Consider the following 18,933-nt stretch of genomic DNA (forward strand, 5'->3'; position numbering starts at 1 on the left):
ACGTGGGCGATGAATGTGGACACTATTTTCTAAATGAAAATCACCCTTGAAATGTGCCATTTTGAAGCTTTTTCTGATGAAAATAGAGAAATGCTTCATATTAATGACGTCATATGTGCAGAATGATAAACCTTCATGCCATATTCATTCCTGATTTATCAGAGTCATTTATTTAACTAATATTGAAGGCAGTTTCAAAATTTTTTGATGTCATTACATTTTAAGGGCGCAATAAAGCTAAAACCATACCTTCTTCTTTCTATTGAACTCTTAAAGTTATGTATCAAATGTTGAAAGCACGGAATAGATTTTGATTGCGATTAAATCAAACTGAAGTAGTAATAAAGAAAAAATCAACTATTGCAAAAAAAAATAAAGAATTAACAGCATTAGATTATCAATGCAACTGCATGTTGACTATCCATATACATGTGAATAGTCAATTTATTTAACTCAGAGCGGTTGCATTGAAATATACATCTCTAAGTAAAATGAAATAGCGTCGTAAAATGACTTTGCTTTTATGTAATTACTCGTGTAGCACGATATATTCAATTTAAAATGCCATCTAAACTTTATGTATTTACATGTATAAATGTTGAGACCCCCCCCCTTGTCTAGCGACACAACATAAAATGGAGCAGAATTTTAACAGTTCCGTCAACTATGCATATCAGATTCTGAAGTTATTCGTATAAACTAGTATATATATAGAATTAAGATTTCTACAACATCCCACAACAACATGGACCCTAGGGTTTAGTGCTCCTTTTCCACTCTTGAAACCGTAGTTAGTGAAGCAACTATGCATAAACACTTGACCTCAAGTTGATGATTTCTTTAACTGGTTGAAAAACTGTTAAAATGGGGTAAAGCATCATTCATTATCAATCACATACTACATTTATGAATCCCTCTCCTCTTTAACAGTTTATTTTCTAAGACAGTTAGGACTAATGTTATCGTAACTTATATGATACATGATACTTGTACGGAAGTGTCCATATAAAAATGATGTGTGTACCCATAGGGAAAAAGTCTACAACACAAATAATAAATGCATGTTACCGCTTCAACAAAGATTGATTTCATCATTTCTAGAACATATACAGTACTCATAAGGAAAAACAAACAATATATGGAGTACTCATAACGAAATTCAAAGAAGTAGCATATATAGATATACTAAACTATCATTATAAATATAAAAGAAACTCATATTCACACCTTATATTCATTAAAAGGTTTTTATTTATTAATTTTTATCAGACATTTCAAAGAAACGTCTCCACTTGAAATTTCATGACATCCAGTTCTAACAGTCCTTTGATTTTTAGATTTTTAAGTAAAAAGTTAACATTTTTTTCTAGTAAATATGCTTGGCCGATATAAATCTTAATAAATCAACAGAAATTTTATTTTAACTAAAAGTTTATAAAAAGAAATAATTTACATAAGCTGATATCCTTCATTGTGAGTAGTTAGCTTTTTCTGCAAATATCGTTAAAATGAAGTGAAAAGTTTTTATTTAGATGTCATAACCACCTTTAACCAAATTCATAATTTGGTAGTCACCTTTTATATTTATAAGAAATTTACATGCAAATTTTGTTGTTAGTTAAAGTTGGTTATGACATGTGTAGGAGTTATCTAACACAGCCAACCTCTTGAGTTTTCCCATTACTCTAATGCTAATACGGACTAATAGTACCTTCCATTGTGACCCTATATCATTAAAAATACTAATGTTTCATTAACCAATGAACGTTTATCATTAAATTGGAACATAGGCCTAGTGATTCATGCAATTTTCAAGGAAAAAAATGCTATCTGAAAATTTAAAGTCATTGTAGGCCGCAAAACAGCCTTATAGAGAATGATCCTTTTCTCTGCAGAAGTTGATGAAACATTAATGACAATATGGACAGTGAACAAATTTTGATCGCATTCGGCTCATTTGAATATTTGCCTCGGGTGTCTAAAAAAGCAAATTTTGAAAACACTCGCATAATAACACATAACCTTGATAAGGTTTTGTACTAGAGTAAATTATAAAAAGAAAACATCATATACATGTAGTAGCTAAACTAGAGGTAACTACACTTTATACTTGTCACACAACCATTACAGAAAGCAATAATTTTATGATTTACAAAGAATGTCCAATATATCTACTATATACAGGAACATTTTTGCCCCCATTCTACTTTAATCACTTTTTATTCGCAAGAATTCTATTTTCATGTAATTAAGCGAGACAATGAGTTCGCGAAAATTTCATTCTCGCGTATAATAGTATACCTTAAGATTTTATTGAGAAGTAACAACAATTCGTGAAAATTATGTCTCGCTGATAAAGAGTAAATGACAATTTCGCAAAAATAAAGTGTCGCAAAAATTTAGTGATCTACAGTATTTTCGCCCCTTTCGCCCTACTCATAGGTGGACAAATTTAAAATGGGGTGAATTAAAAAAATGCACAATAATTTCGTAAACAGAACTGTGACAGAGCAAAATTGTTGGGAAGTGTGAAAGTACGAAAATAATAAAGTCGAAAATAACCCTGTATACAGTATTTATAAAGCAAAATTTTGTACGAGGTCATTAATTTGTATATATACACCTGAAAATTCAGAACAACACATTATAAAATGCCTACTGTCCTTTCATTTCTCTGAATAGTCTGCTCTAAATAACAGGTAAAATTTGACTGGTTAAAGCCTGAACAGAACATCTTTAGACATCTTGTCACATTCTTTTCAAATGAAACTATAAAACTGACATCATCAAAATATTTCATTCAAATCTTATGGAAACCTTGAGACTCTTTCAATGCTCTAACAATCAATGTTGACAACAAATGCTGTGAATACATCACAGTTGCAGCCCGGGGCAAATTGAGGGTTAATAAATATGTAGAGGAAAATGGGAGTCTCTTCTCATCATCATTGTCATAGAATTGCTTGTACATTTTTTATTCAAATCCATTCACAGGGATCTCTCCAGCACCAGTAATAAATGAAGCAGGTCTTCAAACTTTAAAACTAAAAATCAACCAACTTCTCTGCAATATACATTAACTGAAATGATTAATCAAAAGCAAGAGACTAACATATAGAATTTCTTAGCAACATTGTTGGCAAAGACAGATTGAGAGACTCATGGTTTGACCTGACTTCATAAATCCAGTTTTGACTTGTTATGCATTAGGTTAACTGGATTATGATATCCAAAAGATTTTGATAGACAGACATCATTTTTATGTCGTCTGTGGAGCAGAGCGGGACCAAGGGATCACTGTACCCGGCGTCTGTCCATCTGTCACACCTTGTACCTCAAAAACTGAAAGAGATATGGACTAAATATTTTGCACCTTTATTTCTTGGCACTATGGCATTTGAAAATTGTCATAGTTACTGCTCTCGTAAACCGTGACCTAGTAGTTTGACTTACTTCATTAAATAGTTAAAAGTGCCAATACATAGTATATTTTTGAAATTTTAAGACAATTAAAAGTTAATTATATTGAATGAAATTTGCACAAATTGTCTCTGAGTTATTTATCTTTCTTATACTAGTGCATCAAAATTTATCTTTGTCCTTTAGGGATGAAAAATAAGAGATTACTCTTCCTAACAGATTATTGAATTTTTGGCTAATTCTTTTTACAAATTCACCTACAGTATTTTCATTTCAAAACTTAAAAAAATCTAATGAGCGAATTATTGAAAAAAAAATTTGGAATGAAATGCAAGTTGAAATGTTGGGGGTTTTGGCTATCTGCTTTTAAGTTTTTTGAACTCTAATTAATAATTTCTAATTAACTACGAAAGAGGAAGTTCACTGATTTATAAGGAATTAATAAGCAAAAAAATGACAATCTTATTTCCAAAACAAAGTCACAGACTGGAAAAAAATGGTGTCAAAAGAGACTTCAATAATGTACCTTGGAGCTTTGATAAAAGTGATCGCTGATTAATGACTGGTGATTAAGATACGGGGTTCTTTAGCAGTGGGGGGAAGAGGCTTTTCCATCGGTCATCAAAGTAAGGAGTTTCTCATAAAAGAACAGGAAGCTTTAAAATAAACAAAACAACACATAAATTTATAATACTGTAGACGTACTTTTTTTCCATGGGGTCATAATTTCTCGGAATCTCAATTTCTGTTTAATCCGTGGATAGAAAATTATGTGGAATTTCTAGAAGGTCGCTATATTTATATTAAATATGCTTGGACAAATTTCCGCAGAAAATATATGACTGCGTACAAAGCGTAAATTAATACTATAGTTCATGAGCCACTGGTGGTGGTCGGTACCATTTTGGGTGAATAAACTTTGTAGTGATATTTGGTAAGGTATACCCCTAACTAGTGAGAAAATGTATGATAGCATCAAATCTGTTGTGGCCTCAGTGCTGGAGACACAGTTATTGCCCTTTATTTGCTCAAATTAGATATTTTGAGCAAAATATATTTGCAACCTGCAAAGTATTTGTCACACAGTTGCCAACTTTGATAGAAAGTTCTTCCAGAATTACTCCGAGATATGATGAACATTTTAAAAGAGCATTAACCGAGTTTTCAGCCTTGATTCAAACAAAATAATTATATTTTTACCACTTTTATTCAACAATTACATGTACGTCAAAAATTTGTATAAAGAAAAAGATAAGTTCCAACGCACATATACTAGTTTGGTTATTCGTCCGTCGGTGACGACGATGACCACTGTCTCATCTTCGTGGGGGAGGGGGTTGACCTGGACAGTGGGTGCGGAGGTGACTGGTCAGGCCGATCCTCTCACAAGCAGATGAAGGAGTTTTTCGACTAGAGCCACACCCCCTTTTTTGTAAATATCAGCTGGGATGGAGTATCCGCCAGGTGCCTTACCAGTTGACAAACGACTAATTGCTTTCTGGATCTCATCCAACGTGGGAACGACGTCCAGTGATTGATGGGAACCTGGGCAGTCGGTTGATGGCTTCGTTGTTGATAGTAGAAGGGCGGTGCAGAACGCCATTGAAATGTCCCGCCCACCTGTCAAGTATCTTTTCCTTCTCTGTGATGAGTGTTAACCCGTCATCACTGAGGAGAGAGGATGAGCCTGATGGAGTTGGCCCTTAGACTTCCCCAAGTCCACAGTAAAAAAAAATTCCTGGGCCTGTCATGAGATTCGGCATAGCGTTGGATCTCATCAGCTTTGGCATTCAGCCAGGAGTCCTGCATATCCCGAAGTTTTTGCTGTACTATGCAGCGAGCGTTCCTCAGAGCGTCTTTTTTACTGCGGAGGTGGAATCATCTATATAAGCCTTGTAAGCGCGATATTTGTCCTCTAGAAGCTACGTGATCTCAACACGGTTCTCATCAATCCAATCTTTGTGGGTTTTTTTTTTTTTTGGTGGAGGGCCCAAGTCACTCAAAGGCTATATTGTACACTGTATTACGAAGTGTGTTCCATGCTGCTTCCACGGGAGTTCATGCGTTCTTCCAGGGTGTCAGCAAAGTACTGAAAGATGTAAGGCAACTTGAGCTTACCAACGTTGAGACGTTTTGAAACCCTAGTCTCCTGAGGACGTATCCTGAGTTTGATTCGAAAGTTGAGAGGTGAAGTTTAGAGAATGTGAGACGATGATTTGTCCAGCACTCCGTGCCGCAAATGGTGAACAAACGAACTCTCTGTCTGTCTCTCTTCCTTACAATGATGTATTTCTGATCCTTGTTTTCTTCTTTTTCTATTTGTTATTTCGACCACATGTGTAGGGTCCCCATCAGTCACGGTAAACTGGCTTGGGAAGGGAGGAGCAGGCAACATTTGGGATACCATTTTTAATCCGCTCCGCTTGCCATGGAGGTGAGCAGTGCGTTCCTTAAGAGGGCTGCTCAGTCGCACAGGTGGCTGCCGAACTCCAACGCTGCTCTGGTCGGAGAAGAGCGGCTGTATGACATGTGCCGCCTGTGTGTAGGTCCACGTCTTCCGACTTCCAGTGAACCCATACCTGTCACATTTGTTGCTCGCCTGTCGCTACAGGGCTTTGGGGTGGATAATAGAAGGGATGGAAGATGACGAATGACTTGCACGATGAGTTTGATTAAAATGAAGGGTTGCGCGTCGCCGACCTCCCTCTCTCGCCCAACCATTTATATCCAGTGGCAAGACAAATGTCTGGACGTCTGGAGATGGAGACAAATACAGCGGATGACCAAGACATGCTATATGTGCCTTGGCTTGCTCCAAGCATTCCAAGGTGCTTGCTGTGTCTGCCTTCTTCTCCGTTGAACCATGGCGTTCGCCTGTGCACAGTCTTTACATGCGTTATAGGTAGACAAGCCCTCAATTAAAAGGGTTTGCGACCCGTCAGCGCTTTATGTAGAGAGTGCTGTCCTAGAGGGATCTCCTTTAAGAGTGTACGGGTTCCCTCTACCCGGACTAGTGGAGGGAAGGGGCGTCAGGACATTGCAGGTCGTGAGACACAGCCCACGTACCACAAAGCACATATATGATTGTGCACATATGTTGTTTAATTTTGATGTCAAAAATATATAATATATTACATGTTTAACTTAGATGAACATACAAGTGTCCATTATCACCATGGTTTAGCATGAGATTAAATAAATAAAACAGTTTACGTAAAGGTCTGACATATTCACAATACTTTTGTTAAGTAAATAACGAATTTACGCACAGGGTAAATCAAGGGAATTTTCCTTCAATTTTCATTTTTAGGATAGGGATAAAGATTTACTATTAAATGAAGTTATATATATTTGTTACTGAAATAATGTTTTGAAATGCTAAAACGTGATAAAAATTCTTTAAATAAAATGACCATGCAATATGTTTTTGGTGTGAAAATTGTCACAGTAGTAATTTCTTTCCTTTGATCAAAGTTTCAAAATTGCGTGTCCCACTTTTATGATCAAGGGTAGAATTATGTTCCTTAATAATTTAACGGCTCATTACAGAGCCAATATTGAATAATAACTGAACAGGGTAATAACATGGTCTGCATCCAAAAGACTTTTCAAGAAAATATCATCCGAAATGAGATAGAAATTGCGTATAGAAAAACCAACCTTCTTCTTTCAAAGACACAGCTGAGAGAAAGAACATGTTAGGTTGGTGTATATAAACAGTTGATACACAATTAAAGCCACAATCAATTGAATGCTATCATACATTTTCTGAGTAGAGATGTATGTCTTTCAAAAATTAACTATGAAAATTATTCACTGGAGATGGTACCGATACCGAAAAATTCATGGCCTGGCTCATGGACTAGTAGAGGAAGTAACATCGACCATGCGTACATAAAAAAAGAGTTCCCTTTGATTCAGTGGCACGATTCTGCTGATATAATATTCCTAGTGCATGGGTCCAAAATTAAACTGTAGACCTACGTAAAGTTGCTGAAAATGAAAAAAGAAAAGAAATATTATTGTCTCTCTATATATAGAACTACATTTAAGGGGTAATTTTATGCTATTTACCATGTGCACTGATTGCAATAAAACATAAGGAAAATTTCCAGCCTTACAATTCACTTGACCTTTACCTTTGACATACTTTACTAAAAATACCCTGGACAATTTCGTTTAACTTAAAAATCTTAATTTGAATTTTTGTGGCAGGTTTTGATAAATTAACCATTTAATATACTGATGAGCTCATAAAACTGTTCTTTAAGGTCAGACGAGACGTTCCTCAAAATCTGTTTTGTATATCTTCATAATGTATGAAAAATATTCAAAATTTTAATAACATTCTGATTTCTAAACCAGTTTCTAAACGTTTTTAAAAAATCCAAACACTTAAACATTTGAAATTGGAAAATTATTTTTTCTTCCCCAAAGGATTATATAAGAAAAACTACCCCTGGTATCTTGCAGAAATGCCTGGTAAGGTACCTCAATTTTTTGTGAGTAAACATGTTTAAGTAGCAATACTTCAATGACAAACTCTTAGAAAAATTTATCTATTATTAAGGAACGTCTCGTCTGTCCTTAAAACTGTATGTTATAGAGTGTAAAAACTTTGAAACATGCTTGGAAAGTATTATCCATGTGATATGGAATATATCACCACAGAAAGATCAAAGAAAATCACTGCAGATATGCGACAATAATTTTTATCATTGTTTATTGCTTGTCAAGAAAATGATATATCATAACTTATATTACGAATTTTTAAATTTATTATTTCAGGCTGTAAAAACAGGTTTAAAATATTTGGAAATTTTCAATACATTTACTTTAACAATAATTGGACAAATTTGTGAATGACAATAATCAATAATGCATGGCAATTAATCTTTACCTGACAGCCACCTTCTCCTAAAAATTTGTCGTGTTATTTATTTATTTTTAAATGCAAAGTCGTCCCTGGACTAGTGCTACGGTCAATGGGCCAATTTCGAACCCTACGTGGTAAGAGTTTGTCCCGAGACGCAGTTAGATTATTCTTACTAGCACCTATATAAGATAAATCATACCGATTAATCAACATTACTACAATATGAGGACCTTTAATTAGGATAAAACATTTTCTAGCAATTAGCCTTTAAAGTTTCGTCAAAGATCAACATGTTCAAAAATTTATTTTTACAATAGCCCCAAAACTATATGAGGTATGAAGTTAAACCTTTTACAGTTTATCAATTTTTCATTGACGAACAGATAGAAAGTATCACTTGATAAAAAAAAATACTTGAAAAAAATAGTAATTGAGAAAAATTCTTCTTAAAAATGAATATGTTTTCAAAAAATACACCTAATTAATTTCGTGCTCTTAGTGAACACCATTATTGCAGAAACAAAATATGTTTATCAATGAAGGGCAAGTTGGACTAAGATAGTCTCTGGAAAGTTGTTTTCCCTGTTTATTTTGTCTAAATGTTAATTAAGACTTGAAAGTGAAAGTACATTGCAAATGGCGGGTTCTAAAGGGGTCTTGTCTTTACACATGCCATGCTTTCAATATCAACCTTTCAGAGACCATTCACGTCCAACTTGCCCTTCAATGATAAACATAATTTCTGCAATGATTGTTTTCACAAAAAGGACAGAATAAAGCAGGTGCATTTGTTTAAAATATGCACATTTTCTGATATAATTCTTCTCCAACAAAATCTTTTTGAAAATATTTGTTATCAAGTGATACTTTCTGTCTATTAATCAATGATATATTTATAAACTGTAAACATTTTGACTCTATACCAGACATAGTTTTATAACTATTGCAAAAATAATTTTTTAGACATGTTGACCTTTGACGAAACCTTAAATTGCTTTTGATGTCGTGTGTTAAAATACCTTCAAACAAATCAAATTAATATTCTTGATTCCCGCTTTTCATGTTATGACCGACTTAGTGCTTCGTGATACCAAAACAATACATTTTCACAATACTGTCTTACTACTATTACCTATAATTTTGACTTTAGGTTGAATTCGCCAATTTCACACTTGCAACGTTGTGTGCATCACGATATCGATCACCGTTCCGGCTACTTTCGTTATTTCTAACCAATGAAAATTGTCCTTATATACTAATTAGGAATACTGTTGCGTCATATTACTCATAATGCAATATTATTGCACGCATCACTAAATTGTAGAACACACATCACAAGATTTCGAATATACATCACAAAATTATCGAACATACATCACAAGATTATAGAATATTGTAGTAAAAATTATGGCATTTTACTATGGTAAATATCGCCTACCTTAGCATAAGGTGACGACGGAACACCCAGGTTTACATATGGGAAAACACAGGTACATGCAACAATATAACAAACAGGTAACACAGATGAAGGGTTTGACTGGTAATTCTCGACTGAGGTAGGAAACGTGCCGGCACGGGTGGATGGCTATGAGGTCAGGGTGAAAGGTCATAGTGGACTTATTTACATATGCAATTTCACTACATTCCTCCCCGTTTTATTTAATAAAGATAGGGGCAATTACTGTAATTAAATCAGAGAAATGTAAACCAGTAATATATAATAATTATTTAATATGAGAAGGAAAATGTATGAAATAATTCATGTACATGTTTAACAATTTATAGCCAAAAGAATATCTATTTATCTATGACCTAACACTGACCTACTTTCTTGAGAGTCCTGTAATTGAATGGTGTCATATGGCATATGCATGGTTTTAGTCGAGTGATATTCAGTTGTACCATTATATAATTTAATCATGTATACAACTGATTTGCCAAATTATAAATTGTGCCGGAGTGCAGCCTATATTAGAACTTTACAACAGATAAATTAACTAAACTGTTGCGATGTATTCTAATAATTCACTTAATATATATTACGATTAACTTCTTATGTATGCCTTAAATATGACATTGCTTAATACTATATAACTTATACTAACTCAAACCTAACCTAAACTAAGTATATTTTCTTATTACCTATCCTAAGAACTAAACTAACTGAAGAATATTTGCTGACTATTGATAGAAGAACCTATGAAATAATACTACTGAAAACATATTTACAAGACACATTCCGCATCAGTACCGTCACTGTCTAAAATTAGTAAGCCAGGTATGATATGGAAAATGTATGACATATAACTATATACAAAGCAATCCAGCTGCAATACCGTCACTGAGAATGGTCAGCCAGGTATCTCACGGAAAGCATTAAGTAATTTACATGGAGCAATCCAGCCAAATACCGTCACTGAGAATAGTCAGCCGGGTATCTAATGGAAAGCAATTTGCCTATATAATTATATGAGGCGATCCGACATGATATACCGACACTGATATCAGCCAGGTATATCCAACGGAAAGCATAAATTGCATGATCGCACCAGTCCTGATTGAAGTATTTCTGAATATCCTTAGGAACGGTCAAGGGCATCCAATAGAATAGATCATTGCATAATTTTCACTTTATATACTGCCTGAATATGCTTTACCCAGATTTGACCTAATTATATACTAATTAAATTAGCCTAAGTATGACTTCGTATAAAGAACTATGTATCTATAGAACAGTACTTGTAATCAACATTTTATCTGCTTTGCTAGCTTAAGCAATAATTACACCAAAATATTCACCATATGCTCACTTATTTTTCCAAAATAGTAATGACTATTCTAATACTGCTAAATTCGTCTAACTTCTTACTAAATCTCAAGTGCTATAGATATAAAGTATACTAAATGCTTACTCATGTAAGTGAGCTTTTAGTATTTTAATCATGACAGTTAATACTGCGCATATCTACACCACATGTGCATTGAGATTAACAAAAGCTTGGGCAGAGTACATGGATCTTAAGTTATATAATCAATAATATATTGTTTAGATATTACGGGTATGTACTTATAATGTGAGCTACAGTCAAGCAATACTCAAATACTGACTCGGGTGCAAATAAGATTTAAGATTGCTACATCTGGTGGTTAATAACTTAACAACTACATTGCTATAATTAAGACCTACAAACTACAATCTACACATTTCCCCTCCCTTTTATTTTTAAAAGCGAGAAGTAGTAATAATAGCCAGCTGTTCTTAATTATAAGTAGTAATATTGCAACTTATCAGATGTAGTTTGTGCATATTTTAGCTACATGTATACTGATATACTAGCCAGTTTCCTATTATAAACAAATCACTAAAATACTAAATGTTATGTGTAGACAAGGCTTAAGCTTATTAGTATCACTAAACACTAATGACTAGTAGATAGTGCTGCAAGTTATAATTAGCAATAATATTGGTAATTTTAGCAAGCTTATTATAATTATCGACTTACTAAGTTACTAAATATCTAAACTGATTATAAGAACTAAGTACCTTAAGTAAGTTAATCAACTACCAACTATGACGTACCAGTTAAGAGTTGACTACCAGTTCAAGTGTAAATGTTAGTTACTTAAAAGTATACACGCTATAACTTGCGCCAGTTAAAATACGATTGGAAATACGTACTGTTCACGCACTTCCTTCATCAATATTCATGAAAATACTGAATTCTTAATTCTTAGATATTGTTTAAATGTTTTGTTATTACAACGACATCTATAGTACAATTTTGTGGAAAGTATTTTTTTTCATCACACTTCATGTGTTTTAAATCATTAATCATTTTGTTTCACACAAAATTCGGCGTTCATATAGTGTATATGACTTTAAATTATAAATAAATTAAATCTGAATAAGGTCAGATTGCAGTAAAACTAATATTTCTAACACTACAGTCTACTGATTAATAAGTACATGTACTAGAATACTAAAAATATTTATATTACTACACTACTTGAATAAATAAAACCAACACTAAGTAATAAACCTAAGTCAAAAAACTCAATAAGAAAACACTGGGTAAAAGCATTTCAGGGATTTTATAGCAAATGATCTTTGTCAATGTGATGGGCCATGGTACAACCCAACATTTATTCTCTAGTGACAGCCCAGATGGAATGCCCGGCCCAAGGTCTACAAAGTAGATTACACAAACAAGGTACTCTCTGTATTTGGGAGGAAGGTCCTTTTCGGCAGCACTCAAGTAGACCTGGTTGGGCCATCTGTGGTGTCACTTCTAGTGGTGTCAAGACACACAGCTATTTCTGGTACAGAGGGTATGGAATCAGCATTCAGCGCTTCACCAATCTCCTTCTCATGAATAGGTAGATCTAATAGTGAAGAGGCTGCTGTTTCCTCTTGTTCTGTAGCCAGCTCTTGGTAGGAGGGCTCCTGTAAATTGCTGGATGCCTGAGCATTTACAACTGACTTGTTGCTATGCTCAGGCGAAGGATCACTCCTAGACGGCTGTGTATCTAAAGTCAAATCCAGGGTTTGTTGGCAGTCCGAGATGAAATCAGCATCTGGAGTTATTTGGCAACCAGCAGTTGATTGCTCACTACTCGGTAGCCATACATGTAACTCAGATGAACTGCCTTCAGGAACATCCTTGTCCTCTATGTCTGGTGTTGTTGAAATCCCAGGAACATGGAGACCATTCTGTAACACCATGGTGTTCTACTGCATACCTGCAGGTGATACATCACTACTCGGTATTTGTGAAAACCCTGTAACTGTTGGGATCTGCTGCTGCTGATGTACTGCTGCAGTAAGTGTTGGCATCTGCTGCTGAAAGTTTACTGCTGCAGGCAGGACAGATTCACAGCTGCTGGCATCTGAAAGTTTCAATGATGCTGAACCATCTGATAGTTCCTGGCCATGGTTGTTGGGAATTTCAATTCGAGACATAGTGGGACATTGCACAGGAGACACACTAGTAGTTGAATATTGCACAGCTCCTCCATCTTGTAACTGGGTCAATGGTGGCATTGGTGGCCCTCCATACATGCATGGTTGGGGGTATGCCTGCTGTGGTACCATGTATTCAGGTGGAAACATTCTGGGATATGGACCATATGCAAATGGAATGCTTGGACATGGCTGTGGTGGTCCAAAGAATGGTTGTGGGAATGGTCCACCATTACCCTGTGGAAATGGCACAAGGTAGTTCCCAGGGACTGGTGTACAGGGATAAGGATACCTACACCCGCCTGGGTTGAGAGATGGCATGTATGGTCCACCATAGTATCCAGGAGGTGCTGCACAAGGTGTCATAGCTGGATTCATGTTGTATTTATTTTCAGTAGTTCAAAGTTACGGAAATAAATCACGCCGTTTGACACTACTGAAATATTCAGTCATCGAATGTACATATGTTGAGCTATTTCTACGTTACGGTAAAAGAAAACGCCGGTGAAAATATCACAACACATTAAATCAATGATTTACAACAAGATATATGTTCTCACTGTGATCTGAATTAAACGTTACTTTAACACAATATAACAATTGTATTTTAAGCCGGTTTAATAGATCTTTCTATCTTCTATTCTCTCTATCTTTTTATCTAATAACTGTTTTACGATGTTGTCTTTATTTCTGGTTGATTGATGAATTAAAAGTTACTTTAACACAATAAATAATTGTATCTTCAACAGTAAAGTTTCTGATGTTTTAGTTTGACGTTTCTCTCTTCTTTCTATCTGCTTTTCTTTCTATCCTCTCTTATCTTTGATAATTGATTTACGCTGTTTCTGTATTCTTCACTCGATAAATACTTGTATTGGTCAAATGTTTCTAAACTACTACTAAATCTTAACTATTGAGTTAAATCGTTAATAAACTACTTGCTTTAATTACCGCTTGACTCTTACAACGTTAAATAAATGTATTCTAACGCCCGATGACAGTTGACGGTAGTAAAAAGCATTGATGTTACGAAAAGTTGTAGAAAAGCTTATCAACTAATTGTATAATCAACTGATGATGTTATATGAATTAACTATATCAAATAGATTCACTTTTATTCCACAGAGCTGAGATGTAAAACCGTTACACTACAAAATCAGTCTAGTCTACTGTTAGAGCGAGAAGCACATGCGCTATATTTAGCTTTTACAGGTAAACCAATTTGCGCGAACTAGCTCTGTGAAACTACAATCTAAGTAATGGATATATGCCGAATACTGTTCTATATGTAAAATTATCAGACTGTTTGAGGCCCGTTAGGGCCGAAAACTGTCTGATAATTTTACATATAGAATAGTATGAGGCATATATCTTACTTAAAACATTGCCATTTAAATGTCCAAAAGTTACCTGGAGGAGTCCGATAATAACACAATGGGAGTTCAAGCATCCATTGTTTTCTACCCGTCTGATAAGTAGATAAAAGAAATGAGTGAACGGTAAAAAAGTGAGTGAACTCTTGTTTCATTAATTTCATTCATTCAATGGCAGTCGTTTCGTTTAGCAGGACAGGGGTACGGTGGTGAAAGATTGGGGTGGGGAAATTTTTATTTATGATGTGCATAAATTGACATTGATACTGACATAAGTTTGGGTAATATTTTATCCATCACCATGGCAAGTAAAATGCGGATTTTTATCCTAGCTGAATTTTTAGCTAAGATAATGGAAATTTTCAGGTTTTGAAAGTGTGTCCATCGGGGAACAAACATAAAAAGAGACTGCAGAATCTTTTTTTTTCAGAAATGGATTTAAATTCGCTTATTCAAAGTGCTGAATCAAAAAAGTCTTTTAAAGAGTGAAAATTAATGTCGTGGAAGGTTTAAACTTAGAATTTTTCTCATGGATTTGCTACTTTGTGCTGTGATCAACTTAATTTCCTTGCATTTGGTTTCCCTGAATTTTTTTCATAACATTTTTAGTGGGGGTTTCTGGACATATTTAATCTTAATTTCACTCCTCTTTTAGTTTTTTAAATACCGTCCGATTTTGTTATCATTGCCGTCCGATAATATATTATCAGACTGGCAATTATTATTATCGGACGGCTACAGGTAAATTTTTAGACTGCAAGAACAAAGGCTTGACGTCACAGCAATGTTTTAATTAAAATTAGATCCTTTACGCTCCTTTATTTTGTTATGTCGCTTACAGCGACATAACAAAATAAAGGAGCGTAAAGGATCTAATTTTAATTAGATTGTGTGAAACTACACAACAAAAATATACAATATCAAAAACACAACATATCTCTACTTTTCCCCAAAATATTTATAGGGAACTGAGAGAAAAAAGAAATATATGATTACTCTAAATCCTAATTAAATGACGAGTCGAGAAGAAAACGCTCCTCGAAATTGTCAACACGAGTGACAATAATTTTTCAACAATAAAAAAAAAATACTATTTGTCTCGTGCAAAAATATGAAATAGATTAACAATTTTGAATAAAGTTCAATCGTTGTGGCACAAGTGACCAAAATTTAATGAGTCGAGAGGAAAAAAAAACGTAATTCGCACAAGACAATGTTAATGTTGAAAAATTTCGTACCAACGTTTTTAAAAAACGCCCTTACGATAATAGTACACTAAATAGTAATAAAAAATGAAAACACAAAATAAATTGACTGTGATATCACCACGTGTTCAAATGCGACTTACAAGTGAAGAAAAAAATAACGTGGCAAATTAGTCAAATTGTTTGAACTTTGCGAGTAACGTTAATTATTACGCCTGTAAGCAACAGTTTCCTAAAATTCCAAAATGACTATTTGTAAAAGATTTCACCTGTGTTTCTATTCACGGGTGGAAACTCACACGTGAATTGTTGCAAATAAAATACATGTAAATTATGGAACGCCGTCATTGCCTTATAGCAGAACACAACAATTGCACTGCGTCAACCTTCAGTTACATTATGTCAACTCCATATGACAGTTACTCACACAACTATTACATTGTGTTAACCTTCTATTACATTATGTCAACTCTACATGATATTAACTCATACTACTATAGCATTGTGTGAACTTTCCTTTACATTATGTCAACTCTTTATGACATTTACTCCCACTATTATTTTATTGTGTCAACCTTCCATTACATTATGTCAACTCTTTATGACATTTACTCACACTACTATTGCGTTGTGTCAACCTTCCTTTATATTATGACAACTCTTTATGACATTAACCCACACTACTACTGCATTGTGTCAACCTTCCATTATATTGTGTCGATTCTTTATGATATTATCCCACACTACTATTGCATCGTGTAAAACCTTCCTTTACATTATGTCAACACTTTAAGACATTTACACATTCTTGCATTTCGTTATGTTTACTGTTCATGACATTTAATTAAACAACAATTACATTGTGTTAACCTATCATTACATTATGTCAATTCTTTATGATATTAACTCACACTACTACATTATGTCGATTCACTATTACGTTATGCGAACACGGGTATCCTCGGCCTTTATATGAGCATACCGTATTTTCCGCAATCGGCAATCCTCGGCTGACTCCGCTACGCTCCATTCAAACGTTATGTGCGAGGTACGAGTCATCCGAGGAATTCCGATTGTATTTTCCGCGTTCCGAGAGCACTAAAATTGGCGGGAGAGAAAATTGCCGTAGAAGAAATCTCAGCGATTTGGGAATGGCATCTTTAAATAAAAATTTTAAGCGACAAAGGATTGACAATCTTGAAACGTGCAAAGCCTTAACACTGCGACTGTGAATTAAAGTCACGTCGAAATTCAATGGCGTTTACTTTAATCTGATAATTAAATAAATCAAATATTATGAGTCGTGCAGCAATTTTTTTTTCTTTTTATTTTGAATTGTTGCTTGTTTGTTTGTTTGGTTTTTTTTTTTTTTTGGATAAAAGTCTTAAACTTCTGATCTTACTAAGAACATTGTCATAATTTTTTTTTTATCAGTCTTGAACTTTCCTTTTTTTTTAAAGTGTAAATACATCGTATAACACACGTGCACTGGTGGGTTGGGGGGGAGGGGGAAATCCCGCCCTACCATCTTTAGTGACCAAAATCTACATGTACAAAAAATTAATAAATTTATTGGTTTTACTTTGTAGGACATTGCATTAGTTTCACATTAAGTTTAGCTGAATTAAGTTGAAAACTTTTTTTATAAAACTATAAAGCCTGAGAGCTTCTCTGCTTTCCCCCTTGGTCTCCAACCATAAACCGTCCCCTTCAGGCTTAATTGGACAATTTTTTTTGTTCAAGATTCTCATATCCGCTACTGATATGTGTTCATGCATGCTTACTAAGGCATATTCAATTGATTTAGATGAGGGATTGGTAGATTTTTTGTAATAGAATTCTGGCCCTGGAATAGTTGAAAAAATTACTAATTCCAGTGCGTGACGTATCATCTTTTTCGAAAGGAGGAGGAGGGGGGGGGGGTAGCCAGAAAAAAAATATTCGCCCGAAAAAAAAACTTGAGAAGCCAAAAAAAAAATTGTCTACTCCAAGCCCGAAAATCCTATTTCGGGGAGGGGGGTCCAACTTCGATCAGTCCTAATTTTTTTGTCAGATATACTACATTACCCTCAGTGGACTATACTTCAACAAAAAGTGGGGGTGGGGGCTGTACTTTCAATGAACATTACATTTTCTATTGTAAAGTTATGTTTGGGAAAAGAGGGGGGGTTGATATTTTGTGCCTCTAATTCTTCCGTATCAATCAGGACCCCCCCCCCCCCCTCTTACCAGTCATAAAAACACGGTCGTCAACATTCATTTTATACCAGATATACAGCTTTGAGATAATGTAAATGTATTTTTACATCAGGTAATGCACTTTTGGAATCAACATGATAAAGAGTTAACACAATATAAAGATATTTTAAGATCACATAAGAAAGAGTTGACATAACGTAATTATATATCCACATCACGGAATTGAGTTTTGACATAATGTGATAAAGTGTTGATATAATATAAAGATATGTTCACATAATGTCATACACTTTTTACACCACGTAATAAAGCACTGACATAAAGGTAAGATGTGTTCACCTCACATCATGATGCTCTCGCCGTAAAATAAAGATAAACCCATATCATGTAATAATGCTTTGATATAATAAAAATATACACTCTCGAAAAGGAATGGATTTTTGACTTCATGTAATGATAAGTTTAATTATAAAACACAATTCACTTGACGTAATGCAATTTTGACCTCTCATATTAAAGAAATGAAATGATGTAAAGAAACATTCATTTCACGTAATAAAGTTTTAACACAATGTAAACACATTATCGCTTCACATATTGAATTTTCGACTTCAAGTTATGAAGTGCTGACATAATGAAAGGGTGTATTTACTTCATGTAATGCAGCATTGACATGATGTAAAGATATTTTTACATAATCTCATAAAGAATTGACATAACGTAAAGATATGTTCACATCACGTAATGATAAATTGACATAATAAATGCATAGTTGTATGCTATAAGGCAGTGTTGGCGTTCCATAGTAAATTCAATATGCCCCGCTCCGAATTACCGGCGACGCCAATGTAGTAAAATTATACTATTTACTATGGAAAATGTCGCCTACCTTACAATAAA

At 34.4% G+C, this 18,933-nt stretch overlaps 1 protein-coding gene across 1 annotated transcript; it reads right to left on the reverse strand.

Moving 5' to 3' along the window:
• Positions 1 to 13,025: 13,025 nt before the first annotated feature.
• Positions 13,026 to 13,634, reverse strand: LOC134266882 (uncharacterized). Its single transcript, XM_062749086.1, has one exon. It carries the CDS (start codon positions 13,632 to 13,634, stop codon positions 13,026 to 13,028), a length of 609 nt encoding a protein of 202 aa, XP_062605070.1.
• Between the last annotated feature and the right edge of the window lie 5,299 nt (positions 13,635 to 18,933).

Source organism: Saccostrea cucullata, unplaced genomic scaffold (assembly GCF_032062105.1).
Source record: "Saccostrea cucullata isolate Sc308-1 unplaced genomic scaffold, CSIRO_AGI_Scuc_v1 ctg1038, whole genome shotgun sequence".
Classification (NCBI taxonomy): domain Eukaryota; kingdom Metazoa; phylum Mollusca; class Bivalvia; order Ostreida; family Ostreidae; genus Saccostrea; species Saccostrea cuccullata.